Source organism: Lithobates pipiens, unplaced genomic scaffold (genome assembly GCF_037356315.1).
Source record: "Lithobates pipiens isolate NorthernLeopardFrog02 unplaced genomic scaffold, aLitPip1_a1.2 Scaffold_3, whole genome shotgun sequence".
Lineage (NCBI taxonomy): Eukaryota > Metazoa > Chordata > Amphibia > Anura > Ranidae > Lithobates > Lithobates pipiens.
The window spans coordinates 61357724-61377070 of NW_027507790.1; the positions used below are offsets into that span (position 1 = coordinate 61357724).

The 19347-nt window shown below is 43.2% G+C and overlaps 1 protein-coding gene across 4 annotated transcripts in view; it reads right to left on the reverse strand.

Moving 5' to 3' along the window:
* The window catches only part of SFSWAP (splicing factor SWAP), a 222696-nt gene that overhangs the window by 16466 nt on the left and 186883 nt on the right, over window positions 1–19347 (reverse strand). For all 4 annotated transcript variants that reach the window (XM_077461776.1, XM_077461775.1, XM_077461774.1 and 1 more), the window contains one exon: window positions 8846–9007. In XM_077461776.1, the coding sequence (XP_077317902.1) occupies window positions 8846–9007 (162 nt within the window). The remainder of the gene's footprint in view (window positions 1–8845; window positions 9008–19347) is intronic.

Consider the following 19347-nt stretch of genomic DNA (forward strand, 5'->3'; position numbering starts at 1 on the left):
TCTAGGAAGATTCCTGGTGGTTCCAATGTCTTCAATTTACAGATGATGGAGGCCACTGTGCTTATTAGGACTAACAATGCTGCAGAGATTTTTCTGTACCCTTCCCCAGATCTGTGCCTCAACACGATCCTGTCTCAAAGGTCTACAGACAATTCCTTAAACTTCATGGCTTGGTTTGTGCTCTGACGTGCACTGTTAACTGTGGGACCTTATACAGAAAGGTGTGTGCCTTTCCAAATCATGTTCAATCAACTAAATTTACCACAGGTGGACTCCAATCAAGTTGTAGAAACATCTCAAGGATGATCAGTTTTTTTTTTAGCAAATTTGCAAAGATTTCAAACAAACTTCTTTCACATTATGGGGTATTGTTTGTAGAATTTTGAGAAAAATAATAAATTTAATCCATTTTGGAATAAGGCTGTGACATAAAATGTGGTAAAAGAGCTGTGACTACTTCCGGATACACTGTACACTGCCTCTTTGAAAGATGGAGGCTGCAAATCTGTTTGAGGAAGAATCAGATACGTGATGGGGACGCAGATATTTTCAATACACAACGTGGATCTGCAGTCTGTTTTTCAACTTGGCTCTGTTTAACCACTTAAGGACCGCCGCATGGCAATGTACGTGGGCAGAATGGCACCGACAGGCACAAGCACGTACATGTATGTGCTTGCCTTCCAGCGGGTGGGGGGTCCGATCGGACCCCCTCCCGCTGGCTGCGGCAGTCAGTTTCGCTTCAGGAGCGATCCGGGATGAGGGGATGGCCGTTGGTTTCTGGCCATCCCCTCTCAATCGCTCCTGGCGAATGAGAAGCTTCTCCCGCCTGTGTAGTTAAAACACAGGCAGGGAGGAAGTGATGTCATTCTCCTCAGGGTGGTCTTTTTGACCGGACTGCGAGGAGAACACATAGTAAGTGCACCAAACACTACACTAACATGTAGGTACACATAGGCACACAAATCACCCCCCGATCGCCCCCCGCCCCTCCCAGTCAGTGTCACTGATTGCATTGATCATTTATTTACTGATCACTGCATTTAGTGTCAGTTGTGACAGTAAAAACTGTCAGGGCAGTTAGTGTTAGGTCCAGGGTAGCCCCCTACCCCCCCCAATAAAGGTTTAACCCCCTGATTGCCCCTAGAGTTAACCCTTTAACCCCCTTTTGCCAGTGTCACTAAGCAATCGTTTTTCTGATCGCTGCATTAGTGTCACTGGTGCCGCTAGGTAGCTAATTTTTTTTAGGTTCACCGCCAGGTTTTTATAGCGCTAGGTACCCCCATATACTACCCAATAAAGGTTTTAACCCCCTGATTGTCCCTAGTTAACCCTTTCACCCCCCTTTGCCAGTGTCACTAAGCAATCGTTTTTCTGATCGCAGCATTAGTGTCACTGGTGCCGCTAGGTAGCTAGTTATTTTTTATGTTCACCGCCAGGTTTTTATAGCGTTAGGTACCCCCATATACTACCTAATAAAGATTTTAACCCCGATTGCCCCCTAGAGTTAACCCTTTCACCAGCGATCACCGTATAAGTGCCACTGGTGACGCTGGTTAGCAAGTTAGTTATTTAGGTTCCCCGTCAGGTTTTTATATAGCGTCAGGGACCCCCATATACTACCTAATATAGATTTTAACCCCCTGATTGCCCCTAGTTAACCCTTTCACCAGTGATCGCCGTATAAGTGTTACGGGTGACTCTGATTAGTTAGTTTGCTTTTTATAGCATCAGGGCACCCACCATTTATTAACCCATAAAGGTTTAACCCCCTGATCACCCGGCGGGTGATATCAATTCGGTTTAAGGGTCAGGGTCTGCATCGCCCCAGGCAGCGCTAGGTTAGTGACAGTACTGCTAACACCCACGCGCAAAGCATACACCTCCTGTAGTGGTATAGTATCTGAACAGATCAATATCTGATCAGATCTATCCTAGCGTCCCCAGCAGTTTAGGGTTCCAAAAAAACGCATTGTTAGCAGGATCAGCCCAGATACCTGCTAGCACCTTTGTTTTGTCCCTCCGCCCAGCCCACCCAAGTGCAATATCGATTGATCACTGTCACTTACAAAACACTAAACACATAACTGCAGCGTTCGCAGAGTCAGGCCTGATCCCTGCGATCGCTAAGTTTTTTTTTGTAGCGTTTTATATTTAAATCCTGAAGGCGGTGCTTGGTTTCGGGGTCCCGTACGTGGCTAGGCTCCCAAAAAGTCCCCCACATGTGGTATCCCCGTACTCGGGAGAAGCAGCAGAATTTCACTTATGCCCATAGCATGTGTGAGCAATATATCATTTAGTGACAACTTTGTGCAAAAAAAAAAAAAAATTGTAATATTCCTAATAAATAAACTGTGATAGGTAATGAGGAGTGAAATCAAAAATTTGCACCTTTAGAAATCCTGAAGGCAGTGATTGGTTTTCGGGGTGCCTACGCGGCTAGACTCCCAAAAAGTCCAACATATGTAGTATCCCCGTACTCAGGAGAAGCAGCAGAATATATTTTGGGGTGCAATTCCACATATCACTATGGCATGTGTGAGCAATATATCATTTAGTGACAACTTTTTGTAAACTTTTTTTTTTTTTGTGTCATTATTCAATCACTTGGGACAAAAAAAAAATATTCAATGGGCTCAACATGCCCCTCAGCAATTTCCTTGGGATGTCTACTTTCCAAAATGGGGTCATTTGGGGGGGGGGGGGGGGTTTGTACTGCTCTGCCATTTTAGCACCTCAAGAAATGAGATAGGCAGTCAAATTAAAAGCTGTGTAAATTCCAGAAAATGTACTCTAGTTTGTAGACGCTATAACTTTTGCGCAAACCAATAAATATTATTGACATTTTTTTTTACTAAAGACATGTGGCTGAATACATTTTGGCCTAAATGTATGACTAAAATTTAGTTCATTGGATTTTTCTTATAACAAAAGTAGAATATATCTTTTTTTTTTTTTTTAATTTCAGTCTTTTTCCTTTTATATCATAAAAAATATCATAGAGGCAATAAAATACCATCAAAAGAAAGCTCTATTTGTGGGAAGAAAAGGACGCAAATTTCGTTTGGGTACAACATTGCATGACCACGCAATTACCAGTTAAAGCAGTGAAGTGCGAAATTGTAAAAAGACCTCTGGTCCTTAGGCTGACAATTGGTCCGGGGCTGAAGTGGTTTAATAGTCTATCCTCCACTACAAATGGAATAAGAGTTTATTTTTCTATATCTAAATACCTTTTTTGTGGATATGCTCTTCAGCCTATGCAAAGGACATAGGATCCCTTAGCCCTGCTGACTGCTGGGATCGTTTTGTTACAGATCCCCGCAGTCTTCAGGCGCTTTATTTTTTCCTTATTGTGAGATTATAAGCAGTAATGGAATTGGGCATTGCTAGAAGAGGGCTGAGATGGGAAAAAGAGGTTGGAGTTGCATTTCTGCATCGGAGGAAGAGAGATTTGTCCAGTGAAAGCCGGAGGATCAATTTTGCATGGCTTTTACAAAGCACAGCTGGAAGGAAACAAGACATTTTGCTGGCTTCTGTGTGCCCGCACCTGTCCGTGCCCGCGTGTGCGCATCTGTCCGTGCCCGCGTGTGCGCATCTGTCCGTGCCCGCGTGTGTATGCACGTCTGTCTGCGTGTGTGTGTGCGCTAGTCTGTGGATGTGTATGAATGTGCGTCAGTTTGTGGTGACTTATTTTGTACTTGGGTTAAACTAAACTATTGTATGCTTCCCCAAGGGCCTTGGTCTGAGTCAGTCCTCTCCCTTTCTGCTCTATATAGACAAAACTATTCCCTGTGGTGACTTATTTGCAGTCGCAATAGAGCCATTGGCAACTCTGTTAAGCCCAGGTTCACATAAATGCAGTGTGGGAAAAGCAGCGAATGCTGAGCGTTTCCTGCTTTAAATTTAAATCACACTCTGTTCATGCAATCTGCCACTAGTGTCAACATTAAATGACACCCCAAGACAGGTCGCATAACGCAGAGCAATTGCAAAAATTGGATCGCGACGGTAGAACATACATATGAAAAGTAGTCTGTTAAAGGTACATTGAAAATGTGTGTGCTCATAAACAGATGGTGATCTTAGCTATTGTATGACTAAGCGTCATGTCAATTATCGTGGAATACAAACAACAATAGAAGGAAAAAATAGGATTTTTGTACTCACCGTAAAATCCCTCTCTCTGTAATTCACCAACCAACACAGCTCCTCTCTGTAACAAAATGGGTTGTCAGCCCTATCACTGGAGATAACTAGGCAAGTTGTAATACAACACTTCAGAACTTTTAGTTCCGCCCAGGGGGCGGTCCCTAGGCTACAACCCCGCAGCCTGCTCTAGCAGAACTCAGTACGTCAACAAGCAGTATAACGTAAAGAGAAAAAGGAGGGGCGGGTGCTGTGTCGGTCGGTGAATTACAGAGAAAAGGATTTTACGGAGTACAAAATCCTATTTTCTCTTATATTGACCGACATAGCTCCTCTCTAACAAAATGGGACGTCCCCAAGCAATGTCAAACGAGGGGTGGGGAAAAACAGCATAAGAACTTCATCCACCACGGCAAGTGGGAACTAGTGAAACTAAACCCAGAAAAAAAAAAAAAACTGTGTGTGGAAAAACACCACCACATAACCGGGTATTCTCAACAGGAGTGATCCCCAAGACCGCAACCATGCATTAACATAACAGTACTGCGTTTTTAATCGAAAAACCAGGATAAAATATCGATTGCATATGGAATTGCAACTACACGGCTGCCTGCAAAACTTTGTGGTCAAAACAAGCATCAGCCGATGCACTGACGTCTACCTTGTAAAACTTGGTAAACGTATGGACAGACGACCAAGTCACCGCCTTACACACCTGAGCGACCGACGCTTGGTGTCGGAAGGCCCAAGACGTTACGATTACCCTTGTAGAGTGGGCCATGACCGGAAAGGGGGGCACCTGCCCCTTCAAGGCGTAGGCTTGTACTACAATCTGTCTGATCTACCTGGAAATGGTGGCCGACGAGACTGCAATACCCTTCTTTGGACCAGCCACCGAAACAAACAGTGAGTCTGACTTCCGAAAGGGAGCCGTGGCAGACAAATACACCTTCAGAGCCCTAATCACGTTGAGCGCATGAAGGGCCACCTGTTTGGGGTTCTTCGGCTTAGGACACAACGATGGTAATACAATGTCCTCATTGATATGAAAAGCCGAGACCACCTTCGATAGAAAAGATGGTTGTGGACGCACCACCACCTTATCCCTGTGGATGACCAGATAAAGCTACTTGCAAGACAAGGCTGCTAATTCAGAAACCCTCCTGGCCGATGCGATGGCCACTAGAAAGACCACTTTCTGGGAAAGAGTCAACAGGGGAATCTCCCTGATATTTTCAAACGGCGGGTAACGGTGGGCGCACTGGAACATGTCGTACCCCCTGAATGAAGGTACCCAATAAGGAGTGCGATGCTAGGGGTCGTTGAAAAAAGACAGCCAAGGCTGAGATTTGCCCCTTGATAGTGCTCTTGAAGGAGGCTACCATGCAGGACCCGAGTCTGCGTCAGAGCTCTCCCCAGAGGATGGGGGGGGGGGGGGGGGCGGCAGGGGCTGCTTTTTAGCACCTTTCTTCCCACGTACCACCTCTATCTTGGCAACGAAGAGGCTGCCGCTGGCTGAGGGGCTATAACCCGCTGGACTCACCAACCTGGGCCGTTCCGCGCTGTATTACCGCAATGCCTGATGATCCCCAGCATTCCCAGATGCAGAGATAGCAAAAACCTGTGTCGGTGGCTGCCGGTGTTCAATAGAGAATAGAGAATCACCGGGAAAATGGCCACCTGAAGCCAGTCTGACCCTCGCCCATACTTAAAATGGTCGCCGAATAGCGCTAGAGAGAATGTGGCAGGCACAGTGCTGCACCTACACAGGGGCATGACTACACAAGCATCCAGTGGGATAAGCTGCAGGACCCAGGCACCCAGCACAGCTAAACCCCCAGGTGAGAGCCCAGGCACACATGCACACACCGCTCATTACATATACAGCCCCCTGTGAGGGGGGGGGGGGGGGGGGGGGGAGTCGGGGACAGGGGGCATTCGACCTCCCAGGGAATGCCCAGATGCTCCACTCTGACAGGCAGGGAGAACCGCACTTACCAGTCCTGAAGCTGGGAGACATTCCATGGTAGTCAGCTCCTGATCAGTACAGGGAAGACTACTGGCCCGGCATACTGTGACGCAGACATCAGTAGCCCGGTCATATGTATGCCCCAGAGCATAAAGCTCACCAACCACCTCTGGAGCCGGGGTATGTCGTGGACTACCGAGCCGTAGCTGCAACCTGCACACGCTCGATGGCCAGACTGGGGAGACTACAAGGATAAGTGAACCAGCCAGCTGTTGATAGAAGATCACAGGATCATTCATCTTGCGCAAAAAGCCAAGCTTCTGCACCAAAAAAACACAACTCTAGATTTCCAATAGTATGCAATAGAGGTAGGAGTATATGGGACATTTTGAAATAGTAAGCAATTGAGATGAGTGTACACCTCCTGAATTTAAACTCGCTGCTTATTGGATTCCACCCGCAATGCTCTGCATGGGGCAAACTACCCTTAATTGTTGTCGGCACCAATCACCTTAAAATGGTTTGGATGCCCCAATTGTTGTACCTTTTACACAATTCCAGCTGGTGGATGCCATTTAATCAATTTAGGAAGTTTTTTTTTTTGAGACTTTAACTGACAAAATAAAACTTCAGGATCAAGCTAGAATTTTTGCAATACGCCAAAGATCAGGGGGGATTGTCCGACTCCTAATCCAGGATCAAGCTAGAATTTTTGCAATACTCCAAAGATCAGGGGGGATTGTCCGACTCCTAATCCATGGGTAGATTTCCTTGCTGCTAAGCTCCAACATATTACTAAATAGAATAGAGGTGGTCCTCAGGTGGCCTCTTATAATGTACTTTCCTCTACTCCATGGCAAAAATCTATTATAGAGGCTAGGCTCTCCTACTTTTAATGTGCAACCCATACACGCCATGTCGTATCTGATGTATAAAATGTGTCAGGTAGCCAAAACCATGTTAGGAATCAATGGATATACCAGATACACCCCCCGCTTTAGTCTAATAAATTGGCTGAACTTTCCCAGTTGGAAGGCTTCTCAAGATGGGAGGACTGTTGTCACAATTCGGTTTCATCTTTACTCTGAACATCCTTTCAACAACTGCGGACTGCAGAAGACTTTGCAGTGCTGTAAAAGTGATCAGGTGGCAGTAAAACCACTTGAATAACTTTAAAAGAAAGGGGATCGCTGGCTGAAAAAAAAACAAAAAAAAAAAAAAAAAAAAACTTAAAGCTGCAGTCATGATCCTGGTATAACCACTTGCTATAGGGACGTTTTAATAATACAGCAAGTGGTTAACGCACAGGTTTCTGTCTTATCCATTCTCTTACAGAAAGATTTGCAATCTTTAGACTTTTGTTCGGGTAGTGGCTTATATAAAAAATCAACCAATTTGACCAGCATTGCCTTGGGTTCTCAACCTAGTATTCTCTGGATTCAGATGACCCCAGCTCCTTTGAGGTGATTATAGATATCCCTTTGGGAGCTCGCACATGTAAGACTCCATTCCTGCTGACCATTATATTATTATTCTTAACTTGCAACCCTTTCTTATAGTTTTTTGTACTGCACAGGGACAAAGACCTTCACTTCTGCTCAAAGCAATAAGGATATTGTCTTTGTTTCCCTCTGTCCTGCTCCAAAACACATTAAAGACATTTCCCTACACAGCTGTGATGATGTCAGGGCTGCCAGGGTGTCTACTTGTAAGCCACATCTTCTGTTCACAAAAATTCCTCTTTCTCCCTTTTTGTCTTGCTTGTCTCTGCTCTTGTAGAGGACATCCTGTCTACAGCTCTACGGTTGCCAGGTAGATCGGGTGGAAAGAGTTCCTTCTTTCCCTATTAAAGCTCATTGGAACATGTCAGATGCCTTCTAGCATTGAGTATCTGTACCAGATTTGCCTGGTCACCACCTAGTCATTTGTTCACAAGTGCTCCAGGTTTTAACAGGTGGATGTTCAGACTTCAACTCATGCTTGCTTCGATTGCAAGGTGTTTTAAGCGGTCATCTGAATTTTTTTTGTGGGGGATTTCCTAAATTTTGTTTTCCTGGGAACTGTTGGCAGTTCTGTTTGCTATGCGGTTGCCCACCCCTCAGGTCTTACTTTGTGATGTCCCATGGGCTTTGAATACAAGTCCTGTGTCCTACATCATACTTTTAAGAAAAAGGGAATCTGGACTTACCTGTAAACTCTTTATCTTGGAGTATAGCAGAGGACATAGGCCCATCTCCTCTGTTGTAATGTCTTACGCTTCAGCCCATGTATATAATTGTCTGTTTTACAGAAGCCGATCTCACGGCCAGCTCCTGTCGAACAGGTATGCTGAAAAAACAGCATTCAATCAGCGTTGGAAGCCAATGGTAGGACTCTGGCAGGGTGGGTGGGGTAAGTAGCCCTCCTGTCAGAATAAAAAAACACAGTGGGGAGATAACGCAGCACTAACGTCGCTTGTGTTAATATAGCGATCTCTCTGTTTCTTTTCATTCAGCCCGCTGGGTTATTGCTTGGATATAAACTGGACTCTGCACGGGTGGCCTTATATTACTGTGATTAGGGTTGGCTTTATCAACATTTCCTTGTCGTGTCTAATAAAACGGAAGGTAGCCTGCAGATAAACCATATTTTATTTATACAAGCTCTGTATGGCAAGTCAAATTCTTTCTGAAAGTGCTCTCCAGGGCTGGGCCTTGTTCCCCCAGTACCCAAATAAAGATAAGTTACCTGTAACGTTCTTGGCTGGACCCTCTGCTCTCCACAGGAGAGATACTGGTAGAGTGTGTTGAACTGTGTGTCCCATGTCTGCTGGGTGATCGGGAACTTGCCCTCGCCTTCGATTTGGATTCTGACCTGGAATGCTTTTTCTTCCGATTTTCATGTGGACTACTGTAGAAAACAAAATACAAGCTAAGTAAAATCTAACATGAAAAACAAAATAATAGATGCTGGGGGGTGAAATAGCTGCAAAGTAAGCTATGTTACAATGAATGCTGATAAACATACAAACTATGTAAGCCAACAAACATGGACTGGTTCTGATCCACTGTGTGGTCTAGATGACACATGAATGCTGCACACAATCATATGACATTTTGTTTTCATTGTTGAACCTAGACTCCTCCCAATAAAAAGGGAGAAGTCTAGGTTCCACAGAGATTTCCAATAAGCTGAACCTCTGCATGTTAACAAGTGATTCTGATGATCTAAAGCCCTACACAATCTTAATCTTTACAATCTTGCTAACTAAATTCAGGAAGAGCTTGAAACAGATCACGAACAGCCAAGCTTAACCACCATATTATAACCCCCCAATATTGGGAGTTATTAGTACATTTATTGTAGCAGCCAAATCTCAACATAGCTAAAAACTGCCTAGGTAAAAAAAAAAAAAAAACTGCTAAAATAAAAACGAAGCATGTTTTTAAATGTCAGGCCGTTTTCCTGTCATATGAATTGAAATTATTCATGCATTTAATAACAAGAAAATATATGGAGCAAAATGCAATCAGAATAGACAAATTTTCAGCAATTACAGAGGCAATGTTTTAGCTATTACAGTCCTAGTAAGGGCCGGTTCACACTGCGGGCGATGCGAGGCGACACCGACTTGCCTCGCCGCGACCTCAGCGGCGATTTGCAAATGACTTCTGTATAGAAGTCAATGCAAGTCGCCCCGAGGTCGCCCAGTAGTACAGGAACCTTTTTTCTGAGTCGGAGCGACTCGAGTCGCTCCTCTCAGAACGGTTCCATTGTACAGAACGGGGGCGACTTGTCAGATTGCGGCGAGGCAAGTCGTGTCGCCTCGCATCGCCCGCAGTGTGAACCGGCCCTAAGAGTGGACTTATATTTAAATATTAACAAACTACACTCTTCTAGCTCATCCTGGGGTGGATAACAAAGGAAGGGCAATGATAACCTCTACTGAAGAGAAGGATCAGTGTTCAGATTGGCTAGAGGCTCATGTAAAATGTTGTGTTCCCTTTTTGAATTCAAATGGGCAACTGTTCAAAGGTAAAACATAAAAGGCTACAATTGACCAAATTTGCCTGCAATGCAAACGTATCTTGTTAGGTCAAATGTAGTCCCAGTGCTTCCATTCACATTACACTACTGAAGGATATAAAAAAATCTGACCAGCTTTTGATGTTCAAACATATGTTAAACTGATTCTAAATATTTTTTTACATTTCTTTTTTAAATAATAGACAAGCCTCCTCCTATGGGAGCACTCGTGTGGCCTTGATCCCAAGCCACACTGCCTGTGGCCATACACACACAGTGTGGCTTGGCCCGCCTCCTGCTTCCTCATCACAAGATTTGACTGACAGCAGGCTTCTGCCTCCCTGACCTGTAAGGAGGGTTCACACAGGTTGAACTAGATAGACTTGTGTCCTTATTCGACCTTACCAACCATTTAAGAACCTTCAAAGAATTGCCAGGTATTTACTTAACACTGCAGATTTAAAAATATTGATCATCACTTAACAGGTAACCTGTAAAGGCTTTTAAAAGGTCACCTGTGGATAAATTTAAAGCGATATTAAACCCAAAACCAAAAATGTAATACTGTATTATTGCAGCCATTTCACCTGGTGGTTTGGCCAGTAAACAGCCCCTGTAATAGAAAAAGTGTGCAACAGGTCCTCTTTACAGCGAGATCTGGGGTCAGTAAGTCCCCAGATCTTGCCTCTCGGCTGTGAAGCCTGAAAAAAAAAAAAAAAAAATCCTGGATTCCCAGCTGAGGCGGTGGCATTTTTTCAAATGCAGAGGTCAGGCGTGACGTCATAACATCACGCCTAGCCTAGACGTCTGGGGAGCCATTCTCTATAGCAAACTTCCGGCATGAACCGATTCCTCCTCCCTTTTGCCAATCATACAGGCGTGTCGGGAGAAGCACTGGAAGGCGGCGGGGAGGGGGATGTCCCCTTTCGCCGCCTGTAAGAACGATCAAGCGGCTGAATAGCCAATATGATTGTTCTTCTGGTGCAGGAAATCGCCAGCTCTAAAAAGATATCAGAATGATGCCTGTAGCTGAAGGCATCATTCAGATATCCCTAAAGTCGACAATGTCATATGATGTTGATGGGCGGGAAGTGGTTAAACTGGAGTTGCTCTTTAACCTGTAAGTTCAAAAACGACAGTAGGTTTTGAAACATGCACAGCTATAACATTATGGTCCATGCAGACACTCTTGTTGGAAAAATGCACAAAAAGTTAAAGGATCTGATGTAATGTAATTTAGTACACGAAGTCACTAAGCCACATAATAAAACTGCTGAAGTGCGTTTAACAGCATACCGCTGGCTGCTCCTGTTGGTGGCTTGTTAGCACATGAAGATGTGGCTCAGAGGAGACAATACATTCAACTGCTTTTTCCCCAGAAATTTTAGAAGTAATTTTATATTCAAGCTTTTATGTACTTATGTTTGTAGGAAATTAATTATTGAGGTTTTATAAGCAGAAACCAAACATCTTATTTGCTGAATCACAATAACTGCAGAAAATACATTTGCAGGGAAGGAAGAAAACACCAATTTTGGGCACATCTGCCTGTCAATAAATAAATTACAGATATAATATGGGGACTTTACCTTCACACTAGCATAAAAACCAGTGAAACTATTTTTTTAAGCAGTTGTACATACAAGTCTTTGGATTAAAGGAAGATCATTTTTTAAAATACCTTAGGCTAGATCTATCAAAAGACTAAGTTAGCATTAAACTACCTTTGTATTTTACTGCTAAAATTATATACACAAAAGAAAAAAGTAGAGGGGCTGCATATTAAAACATATTAGAACTTAGCTCTGGTGTTAAAGTGGTTTTAAAGCCTAAATTTTTATTACATTAATGCATTCCTCGTCGTAAAGTAAAAAAAAATGTTTAGGCATCAGTATCCTCCCCCCCTTTACTTACCCGAGAGGTTTGGGGCCGCTCTGTTCGATCCCATTTTCTTTTTTTAAATCAAAGCTTTACACTTGGCTGGTTTGCTGACACTTTTCTTTACTCCAGTAGTTAAATCATTTCAAGTCTTAGCACATTATTGGTTTACAAGAGGATGTCTTAATCTGCTTTAATTCCAGCATTTATAAAATGTACCCATTACATAATGCTTCGCAGAGAACACTAGCATTGGCATCCATCACATCTAACCAGTTATACAGACAAGAGGACTACAAATCTTTTCAGGATGGGACTGTCTTATCTTTAGATAGCTAAGGGGAAACAAAATATAGTTTATCAATCCCTTCTCAAGTGTACATGCTGCTCATTAAATCAAAGTAGTAGCTTTCAAAAAGTACCAATATAGTTAGTTCTTAAAGGATTCAATAAAGTTTTGTCTTATTCTCGTTCTCAGAGAGCCGATCCTTTTTTTGGATATTGGCTATTAGGCACCAGTGAGGGTGTTTTTTTATTTTTTTATTTCACCCAAGAGACATCCAATCCCACTGGCAGTACTAGACAACAAAGTTATTAAAGATGTGCATGGCTGTGTACTTTCCATGACCATCAATGCTGGAAGGTGAGAGGCTGGATTAAAAGGGAGACTATGCACACTGCGTTGATTCCATACAGTTTACAGCACAATAACCTGCACTCAAGATGCAGTAAAGTTACTTTGCATTGAAGTAGAATCATAATTGAATGTGTCTCACAAATTGCAGCAGTCAACAGGAAATGGGGTGTCTGATTATTTCTAGTGCAGAAGCAAGATTGATTCTGAAATTAAGTTAAAGTCTTTACAATTCATAATCTACAACAGTCAACTTCTTGACTTGATGCATAGAAGGTAGAAATACAGTGAGCCTTATTCTTAGAAACAGTCGAGCACGCAATCAAAAATTTTTTTCAAATTTTCTAAAGATATAGCAAAATATGTTAGGTGGAAGACTTTCCCTTTACGGTCTTCAAAGTAGACTTAAGATTGAATAATGCAATAGCATTGGAAACAAAATGTTATACATTCACCTGGCACTGTGCAGACAGGACAAGAACAACATATAGAGAAAACATGTCAAAAACACAATGGAAAACATAATGCAGTACAGTAAAGGGTGAGAGCTCAAACTAAAAGGGAACCATGTCCAAATTTAAATTTATATTTTACTAGATGTTTTAGCATTCACTACACGCAGACAGAAGATACAGTATGTCCCAAAAAAAAAATATTTCTCATTAAAACTGAGACCTCACTTAGAATCCTTTTCTGTATCATAAAGGAAGAGATGATGAAAGAAATAACAAAAACATATAAAACCTATAAAACTCATGAGAACACATTTAAATATAAAGAAAACTAGGATTTTGGTTTACCTGTACATCACCGGACACAGAAGACATGTTCATGACCATTCATTATGCTGACACATTCAGATGAAAAATAACAGACATAGCCCCTCCCAGCTAAGGTTGCCTCAGGTTTGCAGCAAGCAATGAGAAACAGAAAATAGGGGAGGGACCTGTTTCTTGTAACTCATGCCAAGAGGAGAGGAATTTTGACTCAGTCGTAAATTCCATATCTTGAGGTACAGTACAGATAAATCATTCATAGAGTTATAGGTTCGTACCTTCAGGTGATTGGACACTGTCAAAGATGGCTTAGATTCTCCCCGCCCCCCCCCTTTGCATAGCAGGCAAGGCCTTAAGGGAACTGTACAGTCCTTTGCCAGCAGGATCACCAAATGCATTATTACCCTAGATCATAAACACCAGCGAGCAGGGCCCTCTGATTTCTCTGGTACCAAATTGCAATATCTGCCTTCATTTTGTTTAGCGCTGCGCAAACTGTTGGTGCTATATAAATCATGTATTATAATTACCCTGGAGAGAACAGGATCCAGTGCCAACTGGCAACATTACAGACTGTCCTTGCTCTTGCAAGTTGTGCAAGTTGGGTCGGGGGTAAATTCCTCTTGGCTATGTGGATGTACAGTATTTCACAAGTGTTACACCTCTCATTTTTGTAAATAGGTTATTATATCTTTTCATGCGACAAAACTGAAGAAATGGCACTTTGCTACAATGGAAAATGGCGAGTGTACAGCTTGTATAACAGTAAATTTTCTGTCCCCTCAAAATAACTCAACACAGCCATTATTGTATAAACTGCTGCAACAAGTGAGTACATCCAAGTGAAAATGTCCAAATTGGGCTCAAAATGTCAATATTGTGTGGCCACCATTATTTTCCAGCACTGTCTTAATCCTCTTGGCCATGGAGTTCACCAGAGTTTCGCAGGTTGCCACTGGAGTCCTCTTCCACTCCTCCATGACAACATCACAGAGCTGGTGAATGTTAGAGACCTTATGCTCCTCCATCTTCTGTTTGAGGATGCCCCACAGATGCACAATAGGGTTAAGGTCTGAAGACATGCTTGACCAGTCCATTACTTTTACCCCCAGCTTCTTTTAGCAAGGCAGTGGTCGCCTTGGAGGTGTGTTTGGGGTCATTATGTTGGAATAATGCCCTGTGGCCAGTTTCCAAAGGGAGGGGATCATGCTTTGCTTCAGTATATCACAGTACATGTTGGCATTCACGGTTCCTTAAATGAACTGTAGCTCCCCAGTGCTGGCAGCACTCATGCAGCCCTAGACCATGAGATTCCCACCACCATGCTTGACTGTAGGCAAGACACACTTGTCTTTGTACTCATATGGTTGCTGCCACACACGCTTGACACCATCTGAACCAAATAAGTTTACCTTATCCAATCTGATGCAGTGTGCGGCATATGGTCTGAGCACTGCCTGCTGACACCTCACCCCTTCAACCTCTGCAGCAATGCTGGCAGCACTCATACGTCTATTTCCCAAATACAACCTCTGGATATGACGCTGAGAACGTGCACTCAACTTCTTTGGTCGACCATTGCGAGGGCTGTTCTGAGTGGAACCTGTTCTGTTAAACCACTGTATGATCTTGGCCACCGTGCTGCAGCTTAGTTTCAGGGTTTCAGGGTCTTGGCAATCTTATCGTCTAGGCCAGTGTTTCTCAGCTCCAGTCCTCAAGTCGTCCCGTCAGGTCAGGTTTTCAGGCTTTCCATTATTTTGCACAGGTGATTTGATCAGCTTCACTGCCTTAGTAATTACCACAGCTGTTTCATCTGAGGGAAATCCTGAAAACATGATCTGTTGGGGCACCTTAAGTTGAGAAAACACTGGCCTAGACTATTTTTATGTAGAGCAACAATTCTTTTTTCAGCTCCTCAGAGTTCTTTGTCATGAGGTGCCATTTTGAACTTCCAGTAACCAGTATAAGAGTGAAAGCGCTAACACCAAATTTAACACACTTGCTCCCCAATTTACATCTGAGACCGTGTAACACCAACGAGTCACATGACAACGGGGAGGTAAAATGGCTAATTGGGCACAATTTGGATATTTTCACTTAGGGGTGTACTGTACACACTTTTGTTGTCAGCGGTTAACGGCTGTGTGTTGAGTTATTTTGAGGGGACAGCAAATTTAGTGTTCTACAAGCTGTACACTCACTACTTTACATTGTAGCAAAGCGTAATTTTTCAGTGTTGTCACATGAAAAGATATAAAATATTTACAAAAATGTGAGGGGTGTACTCACTTTTGTGAGATACTGTAGTTCCTAATGGCTCAGACTCTAGTGGAGGTACTATAGGTGGCCAATCTGGATGAGGCCTTTCCCTATACCAGCAGGGGTCTGCAGAACAGGCCAGAAGTAGGGAAAGTAAGCACCTGAAAGGAGATCTTCAGAGACATCTGTAAGCTCATCTATTACATAAAGACACTAGCGAAAATTGAGGCATAGCTAAGCTGGGAGGGTGTTATAGTCGTGAATATGAACGTCCTCTGTGTCCTGTAAAATACGATTAAAGCGGGAGTGCGCCTAAAAAAAAAAAATTATTAAAAGCCAGCAACTACAAATATTGCAGCTGCTGACTTTTAATAAATGGACACTTACCTTTCCTGGAGTCCAGCGATCTCGGCAGCCGAAGCCGATCAATCGCTCGGCTCTCGGCTGCTGCTGCCGCCATTCTCGGTGAGGGAATCAGGAAGTGAAGCATTACGGCTTCACTCTCCGGTTCCTTAGTGCGCATGCGTGAGTAGTGATGGGCGTCCTAAATGGTCCAGCTATCTCCTGGGACCTGTGTGTTTCCCAGGAGACACGGGGGGGGGGGGGGGGGGGATCAGATCACTTTTGGGCAGAACTCCGCTTTAAGGAACAGAAACAAAAAAAGTAAAGAAAAAAAATAAATAGTGCAATGTCACTCGGCGACATCCCCAAATTGCTCTGTTTTTCTTAAAACCTGGATACAGGAGAACGATACAGTATTGTGCAAAAGCTTTAGACAGGTGTGAAGAAATGCTTTCAAAAATATATATTTTAATTATTTTTATCAATTCACAAAATGCAAAGTGAGCGAACAGAAGATAAATCTAAATGGAATCAATATTTTAGTGGGACTACCCTTTGGCATCAATTCTTACACTTGCACAACGTGAGGGATTTTATAGGATTAGAGTCAGGTGTATGATCAATTATACCATGCAGGTCCTAATGATCATCAATTTCATATAAAAGGATGAAACAGTCATTAACTGAAACAGAAACAAACAGCTGTGTAGGAGGTTTTAAAATTTCTGCAAGTGAAGTTACGACATCAGCAGCCCATACAAAGACTACTAGATTAACCACTTCCTGACCACCTCACGCAGATATACTGCGGCAGAGGGGCACGTACAGGCAGATTAATGTACCAGTATATTGCCCTTTATGAGGCGGCTTGCGGGCGCGTGCCAGGAGCTCCGTAAGTGTGATCCCGTGGACTATCTCCGTGGTAATACCCGTGATCGTCTCATGGAGAGGAAGACCAGGGAAATGCTAATGTAAACAAGAATTTCCCCGTTCTGCTTAATGACACTGATCACAGCTCCTTTTGATCGGGAGCAGTGATCAGTGTCGTGTCACACAAAGGCCCCCCCCCCCCCCAGTTAGAATCACTCCCTAGGACACACTTAACCCCTACAGCGCCATTTAGTGGTTAACCCTTTCACTGTCAGTCATATTTACAAAGTAATCAATGCATTTTTAATTGCACTGATCGCTGTATAAATGGGAATGGTTCCAAAAGTGTCCGATGTGTCTGCCATAATGTCACAGTCCCAATAAAAAACGCTGATCGCTGCCATTACTAATACATTTTTTTTTAAAATAAAAATGCTATAAAACTATCTCCTATTTTGTAGACGCTATTATTTTTGCGCAAACCAAACGCTTATTGTGATTTTTTTTTTATACCAAAAATATGTAGAAGATTATGTATCGGCCTAAACTGAGGGAAAAAAGTTTTTCTATATATTTTTAGGGGATATTTATTATAGCAAAAAATAAAAAAATGCGATTTTTAAAAATTGTCACTTTTCTTGTTTATAGCGCAAACAAAACAAAACAAAAAAAACTGAGGTGATCAAATACCACCAAAAGAAAGCTCTATTTGTGGGGCAAAAAGGACATCAATTTTTTTTGGGAGCCACGTCGCATGACTGCCCAATTGTCAGTTAAAATGACGCAGTCCCGAATCGCAAAAAGTGCTCTAGTCTTTGGCCAGCCAAATGTAGCGGGGCTTAAGTGGTTAAAAGAACATAATCAGTAGTGCAACAGTCAAATTAGGACCCAGTTTAAAATGCCTTCCACATTCAGTTATTAAAAAAACAGCTTACATAAAAGGATAAAATTATAACCCTCAGGAAATAACAATGTACCGTTCTTCCTATAATTATGTAGAAGTTCGGAAAAGGGACAATTTAGGAAGAATGTTGTAACGGCAATATGGTTTCATCCCACAGTGACCAGTTTACAATCTCTATACTCCAGGTCAGTGGCAGAATGGCCCACAAGCCCACAATGTGGATCCAGGGATGCTGGCCGCAGCTATGAGCAGAGTGTATCTATTACACTGCTCAGAGCCTGCACTGACAGCCCGCCCCCTCCTCGCACAGACAGGAAAGGAAAGAGTGAGCAGGATCTTCTCCTCCTCCTCCTCCAACCCCCCTCGAGTGTGTGCCTTCCTATCCCCGACAGTTCCGTGCCATGCAAAGTCCAACAGCCTGCAGGTAGATAGTGGAGAAAAGGCCAGTTTGCACCACGGATGCTGCAACCCTCCACAGGGAATCCACAGCTCGAGGACAACCTTTCTTCTCTCAGTGATTGAAAGCAAAGCAGCACACAGGTGGGTCAGTCATTGAGGTGACTGAAGAGAGAGCGTTTCCAAATACACAGCGGCTGAAAAAAAGCATAGATGTAAACGTGTCCCATAGGAAACCATGGAAATTAACTGTAGTGTGTTTCTGCAAAAAGCACCAAAAAACATATAGATGTGAACCAGGTCTAAGACGTTTAGTAACATAATGGGGTTAAAAAAAAACCTAAAAGTAGCCCTTTATGCTACAACAAAAAGCAGATAATCACTACTGTAAGGGGTTAATTTTTTTAAACTGTAGAACTGTGAAAGTGGTATTTACAGTAGCGATTATTTGCTATTTTTGTACTATAAAGGGCTAATTTTAGTTTTTTTTTTAACCCCATTATGTTACTGGCCGATTAATCGATTATGAAAATAGTAATCGATTAATTTCATAATCGATTAGTTGTTTCAGCCCTACCCTTTACCAACACTGCTGCCCACTGGAGTTTCCCTGGTGTGGTGTATTACAAGCACCAGCATGCTCTGCCAGCCCATGTGTAGCACAGGCTAGTAGGCCTTGTTTGCTGACCAGTGGTGGAACTCCAGGGCCTGAGCCTCCATCCATGAGTGACGTTTCCCTGCCTTCCTCTCTACTCTCACCAGCTTCCGAGCACACAAATGTTAGGGAGAGCTCGGTGGACTGTAATGTAAAGGGGGACACTGATGTAAGTGGAGGCTTTGGTGAGCAGAGAACCCCTTACATCAGGATTCCCAGAGCACCCTTTACATCAGAGTTCCCCTTTACATTACAATCCACAGAGCTTCCCCTTAGACCCTTTCACATGGGGCAGACTCTGCCAAGCGGATCCGCCTACTCAGCAGAGGATCTCTCTGCTGATCCCCACTGAGCAGGCAGATAATGGGTCCGTGTCCCCTCCACTCTTGCAGAGCAGACATAGACACAGTTCACTATGGACTGATCTGACTGGATACCCATCCGTCTAGGATTGGATGACAATCACCATTGTTTTCATTGGATCGGATGCAGGCAGGTGTAAAGGGACAC